General features: G+C 31.2%; 2 protein-coding genes across 4 annotated transcripts in view; one reads left to right on the forward strand and one right to left on the reverse strand.

Moving 5' to 3' along the window:
* Window positions 1–842, forward strand: part of LOC108754909 — a 17,190-nt gene extending 16,348 nt beyond the window's left edge. For all 3 annotated transcript variants that reach the window (XM_018497570.1, XM_018497572.1, XM_018497571.1), the window contains exon 4: window positions 552–842. In XM_018497570.1, the coding sequence (XP_018353072.1) occupies window positions 552–610 (59 nt within the window). In that variant the 3' untranslated portion in view covers window positions 611–842. The remainder of the gene's footprint in view (window positions 1–551) is intronic.
* Window positions 1–7,797, reverse strand: part of LOC108754900 (DNA ligase 3) — a 60,484-nt gene extending 52,687 nt beyond the window's left edge. Inside the window, exon 1 of the mRNA XM_018497560.1 lies at window positions 7,653–7,797. The gene's annotated coding sequence lies outside the window, so the exon portion shown is untranslated. The remainder of the gene's footprint in view (window positions 1–7,652) is intronic.
* Window positions 7,798–10,023: the final 2,226 nt, after the last annotated feature.

Consider the following 10,023-nt stretch of genomic DNA (forward strand, 5'->3'; position numbering starts at 1 on the left):
GATTAATTCGTGACGGTTAATAATTATATTTATTTGTTGATAAGCACGAGTGCAAAAAAAAATGATTTTACTGGATTTTTTGCGCTAACTTCAAATGTGTTTGTCAAATGTGAGAAAAGCTTTTTGAGTATCATGCATTAAAAAATTCCTGTACTTATCCCTTCAACAAATAATAAAATGATTCGCAGGGAATACCTACTGAATTTAACATGATTTTCTACTCATTATAAAAGGCTTCACACAAAAGTAAATCATTTTAAATGAGAAAAAGATCCCAAGATACAATAAGATGCTAAGAAAATGTACAAGTTTTTTAAAAAGATCAGATTTGTCGGTTGGACATATCTGATCCTTTACTACAAAAAATTGGAGCCTGTAAGATAAATTTTAATCTCATTTTTAACATCACAAATACATAAGATTCATCTTTCTCCAAAATTACTCATTTAAATAAAATCATTGTCGAGTGCTATTGCTCGTTATTAGAACTATGGCATTCGCCAAGATGCAGCTACAGCAATGGCGAGTAACAGATGCGATTTATATTTCAGACATGTCCCTGTGCCACTTCAAGATCTGCAACATGGGACGTAAGAGGCAATCGAAATAAATCTCCGTAAAAGGCAGTCGCAAGAAGTTCGAAACGGACGGCGGATGCGGCGAGGAGCTGAGGAGCTGGGAGGAGACCTCATTGTGCTTTAAGAAAACATTAAGTAACAGATCAATAAAAAAAACACATCTTGCTACAATCAATTAAAAATCGAAGTGAAGAAGATAGCAACGACGAGCGGTCTTTAGTTATTTCAATGCTTCTTCTCCGTCCGACTTTTCATTTAAAAAAAGAAAGGAAAAAGTCGGGAGCTTGTCGTCTCTAAAGTCGAGTTCCTGAATTAAAATGAAATTCAATAAAAATATTCAATAATTGAATCCATTAAAAAAAATTTACTTAAATTTTAATAAGTATTTATTAAATCGTACTAACGAAGTATTTTTACTTACAATAAATATTTACTCAATAAAAATGATAAATCAAATTAATAGTCCTTGTACCAAATAAGTATATATTTACATTTAGTACTTAAATATTTAGTTAGTATTATATTAGTATTACAAATAAAAATATTTATTAAAATTGAGTAAATTTTTTTTCAGTACATAAACAAAAGTACTCAATCATTCTTTTCTATTGAATACATACGATAAAAAAGTATAAAAGCAGAGAAAGATATTTGCGACGAGAAAAATGTGATACATCGTTAAAGAAAAATTATCGCTCCTCCTTGCTATCCCTTCGGGACAATGATTGTTACCAGTATTACACACATATATACACACGTCACGTTGGATCTATACGTGCGGAAAAGTTACAGCGCGAAAAGCGTGAATCACGCAAGTCGCTCGACGAGCGCTTCTATTAACGAACGTTAGCTCGAGCCTCATCGAGTCCCTCCCCCTTCCCGTTTGTAACGAAGCTTCGCCGGACAAAACGACGTGCGTGTGTAGAAAAAAAACCGTTATACTCGTCCGAATTAATGTCGAAACCGTCCTCGGCCGCCGGATGAAGGCACACCGTCCGACTACGGTTCGGACGAGAGCTGCGCGAGCTGCCCGACTACGGTTGTCTGAAACTACTTACTGAGATTACCGAAAGATCAACGACGAGGTACAGTTAAGTAAGGATTCGCACCTCTCCGAGAATGATTCGCACCTCACGCGAGAAATGCGCAATCCAGGACTGGGTACTCTTTCAAATTCCTTGGAGTGAAATCTCACTCTAAAGAATAAAAATTGAGCTATTCTTGAAAAAGAGCTTGTTATTGAAAATGTAACGAAAAGTTCCAAGAGAAAGTAGGATGAGAAAAGAGTAAAGAAAGCAACAAACAAATCAATTAAATTCTTCAAATGTTAATAATGTTAATAATGACAAAGGATTGTTGTCTTTAAAGTAGAGAAAGTAGGATAGAAATCTTAACAGATGATCGTTAATGTTCTGACCGTGCTGATTTTCAAATAAAACTATGAGAAATATATACGAGGAAAAAAAAGCAGCCAATTAAAACGAAAGGGCAAAGAAAATCGTATGTGAACTTAAATCACAACTAAAATTTGAATTGATAACTCGATTTAATGATAAAAGAGAAAAATCTGTTATATATTTCTCTTTACAAGAAAAAACAATACAAAAGCGTTGCTCGGATTTTATAATATATAAATAACCGATTAAATCGATCGATACATGAAAATCAAAATCTTACTTAAAAGTACCTCATCGATGGTAAAACACGAGAGAGAGTGATTAGATAGTTTCTCTTTTTTTTTTTGCAAAATCATATCGACCGTTTGGAAAAATGGTGTCAATTAAATAATTGAGCGATTAAGTAAGCAATTAGTATTTTCGGCGAGAGATAGTATATATTATTGTAACAAAAGAATTAGAAAATTTATGATATAAAAATAAATACGATTTATGCCGAAAATAAATGATTTGTGTATTTATCGAATATTGAAACGTTCCTCTAACAATATTATATGGATACGTTAACCATTTGGTCCCGAACTTTCTTCCCCCTGTCACAAATTCTACTCTCTAAATTCTTTGGAGTGGAATCTCATTCTACAAAGTGAAAATTCTCGAGCCAGCCTTGTAGTGCAATTTTCAATCTTTAAAAGAGAGACTTCACTCTTTAGAGTTTTAGAGAGTAGTAAGTAGAGAGTCGTTCTTAGCACAACAAGCCATCAATTTAGTAATTTCTGAATGATCGCAATAAAAATAATTCCCGAGAAGAGTTCATCTCGATGATCATTAATGGATTTAAAAAGAGTTCCAATATTCTGATATAAAAAAATATCTCGAATGTTTCAATTTTACTTTGTGTGTACTTTTTAAAATTTGTAGAGTAAAATCTCACTACTAAAACTTGAAAATGGAGCTCTCTCTTTTTCAAGACTGGCTTAATTTTCACTCTTTAGAGTGAGAGCCCACTCCAAAGAATTTAGAGAGTAGAATGATAGATTATATTATTTGAAAGAAATGTATTTTTACAATTAATATTACAAATAAATTCTGAGGGCAAATTATTCAGATAGATCTTTTGGTTGACCAAACGTGACGGAGACAATCGTCGCTATTGGAAAACCGATGAGAGTGAATAATGTGCAAGATTTCTGCTATGCTGGACGATTATACATATATAGACACTTACATATATATATGTATATATCAATCAATGAGAAAAAAGAGAGAAAAGAAGTGGAAGAACTTGACCAGCTGTGCGCCAATTATTTAATTGACACCAATCGAACCATTTTCTCGGTCGTGCTTGACAGATCGAATAATAAAGCAGCAACAAAAGACACAAGTAGGAAGACAGAGAGAATAGCAAAAAAAAAAGATTCGGAGAAAAAGCTCTCCTCCTCGCTTGCGTCGCACAGACGCTCTTGTGACGTAAAAAATTTATCTAGCACTAACGGACTACGCGCGAAGATTTCGTGAGGAAAGTATGCAATAGAGGGAGACGAAATATATCGCGTTTAAAATGGAAAATCGTCGGCACGAAATCACGAACAAGCGACTGAAAGACGATCTCGATCGCGCGCGATCCAAGTTAGAATACGAAAACTTATTGACTTGGCCTCGTCTATATTTATTATTACCATTGTTATTACTACTGCTATCGCCAAATATTGTTACTATAATTAGTTGAGTTAAGCCGAAGGAACGCGCGTGCCGAATCCCTTTTCGAGACAATCAAGAGACACGAGGTCTATCCACGTTGCCTAAAGTCTGCAAAAATGTTTGCACTTGAAAAAGGAGATAAATATATTATGCTCGTACATATATTTAGATGTTGAAGAGAGAGAAAGTAAAGATGCTAAATGTAAAAAACACGAGCAACGCGGACGGATCTAATCTAAGACAACACAAAGTCTAAAATTGGAATAAAAGACATCTTTTAAGCACTTTAGGTGTCACACTCTTTGAATTTTTTAGAATGAAATTTCACTCTAAAAAATAAACATTGAACCAGTCTTGTAACAGAGTGGCTCAATTTCAATTTTAAGAGCGAGATTTCATTCTTTAGAGCAATCCACATTGAAAGTTTCAGGGCATTGGAGAACTAAGGATTGCGAATTAAAGATATCGAGTCAGATCATTTTTATTTTTATTTTATTCTGATTGGCTGAATTCTAATCTTCAATTCGCAATCCTCAATCTCCAATGTAATGTGACACGAGCTTTAGACGGTGATTGTAAAAAAAATCTTATGTCTCAATTTTAGATTTTATGTTACCTAAATAATGTCGAGCGTCAAACTCCCAGCAAACACCAACTAACACTAACATAACTGTAGTTTCCCACTTAACAATATAACTGTATTCTCTAAATTTGTGGAATGAAATCTCACTCTAAAGAGTAAAAATTGAGCCAATTTTGAAAAAGAGTAGCTCAATTTTCAATCTTTAAAAGTAAGATTTCATTTTTCAGAGTGAGATTTACTCTAAAAAGAGTTTAAAGAGTAATTCAACACATCACAGTTCTCAGCAAACAGCAACTAAAATTAACATAACTATTAGTTTTAATTTACTCAATATAACTGTAATATAACACATATGTTGAGTGAGAAATTACATTAATAATTGAGGAGTAGACTTTCAAAATGTGTTTTTGTCTAAAATTTGTAATTTTCAAGAAATGAGAAAGAAAGAAACTCCGCATACAAGAACATTACGCACTTTACGGAAAATAACAATATGCCAATCAGTAGGATGTAAAATATTAAACAAAATTGCTAAACAATTGCTAAAAACGGTAAATAAATGCATTTTATTATTTTTATTTATTTCTAATTAAAAAATATAATAATACACTTTGGAATGTCTATGAATTTTCAGTATATAAATTAACGATGAGAAAATGCTTTCTGAACATCTCAGAGTAGCTTATAATATGATACTCAATACTGCCATTTCTAACTAAAAAAATTTTGGACAAAGCGCATTTTGAAAGTCTGCTCCTCAATTATTATTAGTTAATATTAGTTAGTGATTACTGAATTATATTATGAGGAAAGTATAACTAGCAAACGTTGCTGTTAGTTGGTGTTTGCTGGAGTAATGCTCTACACGATGTAATCAATCAATTCAATTTACCGGTAACTCGCCATTACTTGAATTCGCCGATGCATTTCGAGTATCTTTGGCGAGAATAATCAATGGAGAATAATCAATGAAGGAGGGCACCCGCATTCCTTCGTTATTTATGAATCGTCAAAGTCCGACCGTTTCTTCGAGAGAAACGCAATCGCTTCTTTATTTATTTAACTAACAATTATCTCGTAGAGCTTTGTGGTATTACCTCCCTCCCCTCCTATCTGTAAATTAATGCTTTTGCGCTTAATTCATAATCTATCGATGATGCTTCCTTCTACTTCCACCTTTATATATATTTGTCAATTGAACGCACCTTTCCAGGTCCGATTCGTTAATTAAATTCGAATAGGGACACAAATGAGAAAGAAAAAAAAATAATGAAAATAAAATAGAAAAAGGAAAAGGTCCCGATATACAACGCGCGAATCGACGCATGTACCTCAAATGCTAACGATAATAAACTGTATATCATCATAATTTTTCTCGTTTATTTATCCCGTTTTTATTTATATGCGTCTAGATGACTTCATGACGTAAAAATATTAGGTATAACATTCTGGTGAAAGCATAGTTGTTCAAAGTAATAGTGTTTGCTGGAGTAGTGTTCTACGCGATATAATCAATCAATTCAATTTACCAGTAACTCGCCATTACTTGAACTTGCCGATGCATTTCGAGTATATTTCGCGAGAATAATCAATGGAGGAGGTGATGAAAGACAACCGCATTCCTTCGTTATTTATGAATCGCCGAAGTCCAACCGTAAAACATTTGTGACCAATCAGAAATTGGCTCCAACGATAGCATTTTTTAATTAAAAATTTAAGCCAAATAGTTTTATCGACACGCGCTTTACATATTTTGATGAAGGCGATAACCAACAAAATATATTACAGAATCTGATTAACTTAGGTTAAATTATTTTTGAGATTTGAGTAAGAAACAGCAACGAATTGCATAGGAGCGGCATAAAATGTTAATATTAATTTTGATTTGAAATTGAGATTTAAATATAATAATCTATTTATTATATATCAATTATAAATATTTATTTTCTTATGTTTATCACACAAAAAAATGTTTATTATCAAAATAAGATTATAATTGCATAATAAAGAAATTTATAGTTTTAATTATACATTTTTTCCTTTAACAATTTTTTCATTAACTTTACTTATATTTATATAACAATTAATTTCAGAGATTTAAGTAGTTCAATTAAAATTTATTTGTGGAATTAAAATTATATTAATTCAATCCTGCCAAATTATATTCAGCTATCATTAGTTACCTGACATTCTCATTATATCATGGATGATCAGTTTAAATGTTTGAAATATTTCTCCTTGCAGCATTAATTCGAAAAGTAACATAATATTATCACGCAAGAAGTAACATATTCCAGTGTGGAACGAGATTCCTTGCTTGAGACGATTTTTGCGGAAAACGCAACGGGGAAAAATTGGAATTTATACCTGTAACAATTATGAATGTTTTGTGATGAAACTGATTGTTTTGGACATCGAGCTGCAATTTCTTTTACAACGACATTAACAAGACAGCGTTTCAACAATAGCAAATTTTGCAAAAACGGTAGATAAAATTGGTATTTCTGAAAATGACGTTTGGAAAATGTTTGATATCTGAAAAATCTGAAGAAATTGAGAACTGGAAAATTGAACGAGCGCATAAGAAAACAAATTGGAAAGTACATCGTTGCGCCATCTACCGTAAAGATGAAAAGTAAAACGAGAGGGAGAAAGGCTGCGCACAATAAAAGAAACAGGAAACAGAGAACAGAGAATAAGAATTTCAACCTATCAGAAATCATATATTGTGGAATGCACAGTTTCTGATAGATTGAAATTCTTATTCTCTGTTCTCTGTTTCCTGTTTCTTTCATTGTGCGGGGCTCCTAAGGTGTGCGGTATGATAAATACATATAGCTATCATATCGAAGATATATACCATAATCGCTTTGGTCATTGCTTCGTAACTTACCTACTTTTCAGAAATACTGAGAGAGAAAGTCTACATCTTTTCTTAAAATTTTTCTGTATATGAATTCTGTGAGACGTGTAGATTTTCTCTCGGCACTTCTGAAAGGTGTTCCTATTTGTATAAAAAATCTGAGAAGTTTAAAAAATTATAAAATTATTCATAAATTCTAAAAAATTAAAATATAAGAGAGTCTGAAAAAAATTATTAACGGACATTGAAATTTTTAAATTTATATGATAATATACACTGTGTGTATATTATAGCTCGCAAGACGTCTATAATAGCATAGAATATAATATGAGCCACTATGGAGTAATATTAAATATAATATCAAAAAGAACTAGAGCACTAACTAAATGCAGGAAACCTTCAGGCTGACGTTTCTCCCTAGGCAAAATAACCTCTTTGACGTGTTCACGCACTGCGCCGTTTGTCTCGAATCTCTTCGTCTACAATATCTGTCCGTAAAAATTCGTGAATGACAAGCGATGAACACTCACCGAAATAAAATATAGTTTCTACGCCGTTCTGCGACAAGACGGTTTTGCGGGTTTTGCGTTATTTTACATACACTGTGACACAAGAAGGTTACGAATCGTTACGGCATAAAACGTGCGCGCACATTTACATTTTACATAGAAGATACCGGCCTCGCGCAGACTGTTTACCAACGTTTGTAGTGATCACACTGCGTCCACATACCACACATACAAAGTAATCTCTAATACAAACTTACATTACTCTTACATAGATATATCTTACGTAGATACAATACGGTAAAACATTTTGCATGAATATATACATGCATATATATTATATATATATATATATATATATATATATATATAAAACATACACACACACACACACACATATATATATATATATATATATATATATATATATATGCATATAACATGTTATATGCATAAACATACAATGACAAATTAAGCATTTTGCCGCCCTTAGGCACCAATATCTAGCCGCCCCCAGATGACTATTAATTTATAAAAATAAAAGGAAAAATGGATTAAAAAAATGATTTATACCTCCGCATCAGTTGGTAAAAATAATCTTTAATAAGTATAAATATAATACATTTTTAACTGTCTATTTATTCTGGTGAAAATTTCTCTCATAATTTTTATACGAATTGGAACATTTTTCAGTAATATTCAAAAATATTCGAAAAGTTTACATCTTCTCTCAGAATTTTTCATACAAGTGAATTCTGAAATATTCTGACATTTCTCATCCTATAATTTTTAAAAAATATTTTTAAATTTTTTAGATTTTATAAAAAATTATACTTACAAAAAATCTTAGAAATCTTATGATATTTCATAATTAACATGTATGAAAAATTCTGGAAAAAGGTGTAAATTTTCTGAGAAATGTTCTAATTTGTATAAGGGTAAAATATCATTTCTGATAAAATATGCTCGGTGTAACAGGAACAATGCACTTGCACAGTTTTATTGCACAAATCACTCACATCGGCTGGTTAGTATTTTTTTTACTGCTTTACCAAAGAGATTATATTATTTTAAATTAGCCAATTAACAATGTGGGCAAATGATATTGTATACACCCCGATATAATTCGTGCAAAAACATTAGATTAACTGAACAACAAATTAAAAATCAGGCAAAATTACTTTTAAAAGTAACAAATTACTCGTTATCGAATAGAAAAAGTAACAAGTTATCATTATTAGTTACTGATTTTTAAAAGTTACAGTTACCGTTGAGAAAGTAACATTCGTTACTTTTCCGTTATTTTTTTTAAATCGACGACCACTATTCACAGCAGAGGGATTTTCTCAAGTGCTATGATTGGCTTGTGTTCAATCGTGTGCAAAATAACGATAAAAGTAAAATTCGTTACCGAACAAATGTGTAACTTTCTTATCGTTATATAATTATCAAAAAAAAAATTAACGCAATATAAAGTTATCAAAAAAAAAAAATAATTTGTAACTGTAACTTCGTTACAAGTAACGAGTTACTTCCATTCCTAATTAAAAATTTATCTCAACTGTGTGAAAACTTTCTGTCTTGAAAAATTTGCTACCTCTTTAAATTTGTCGTTCTAGGTAAGTATCTTGTTTGCTTATACGTCCTGTGCGTTAATCCGTCACTGTAAAACATACATAAATATTCATAAATATATATACGGTGTCTAATAATTGATCTCACAATTTATATTTTTAACTTCAATATGTGTTTTCAACATTTCTTGTTCATAATGACCATATGAACTCCTATGACCATAACTAGTTTTCTGATATCGTAAAGTTTTGGTGATACATAAAGGATTTTATAATTTGACATTCCTCCTACTTCGGTTCTTGCCACGAACCGAAAAATTGATTTGCAACATAAATTTTATAATATGGACTTCAACGTACATTTTGACTTCCTACTGACATCATACAAGAACACTATATGATTTCTGCGTTTCTACTTTTATTTGTATGTATAAGATAAAGGTCCTTTATATTTATATTTAACTAATGTCTTTTGGAGTTGCTGAGGAAAGGGCTAAATCCGAAAACGTGTGTACTTTATATTTCTCATAAGCGAAATAATACAATAAATTATAAATTAATCATCATCTGATATGCTCGTTTAAATTCTATTGATTTTGTATTTGTTTTGTTTATTGCTTTGCAATCATAAGCGTGATTAGAATTTAACTTTTTAATACTTTGTTAATTAATGACAAAACTTTCGCATAGCGGTAGAATGGATTAAATTGAATCGAAAAGTCCTCTACCATTTTGCAATTATCATAATAATTAACAAGATATTAATTATTAAAAATTGTTAAATATTAGTTTTCAATAATTTTTTACTCAAATATTATCAA

The sequence above is a fragment of the Trachymyrmex septentrionalis genome, unplaced genomic scaffold (genome assembly GCF_001594115.1).
Source record: "Trachymyrmex septentrionalis isolate Tsep2-gDNA-1 unplaced genomic scaffold, Tsep1.0 scaffold82, whole genome shotgun sequence".
NCBI lineage: Eukaryota > Metazoa > Arthropoda > Insecta > Hymenoptera > Formicidae > Trachymyrmex > Trachymyrmex septentrionalis.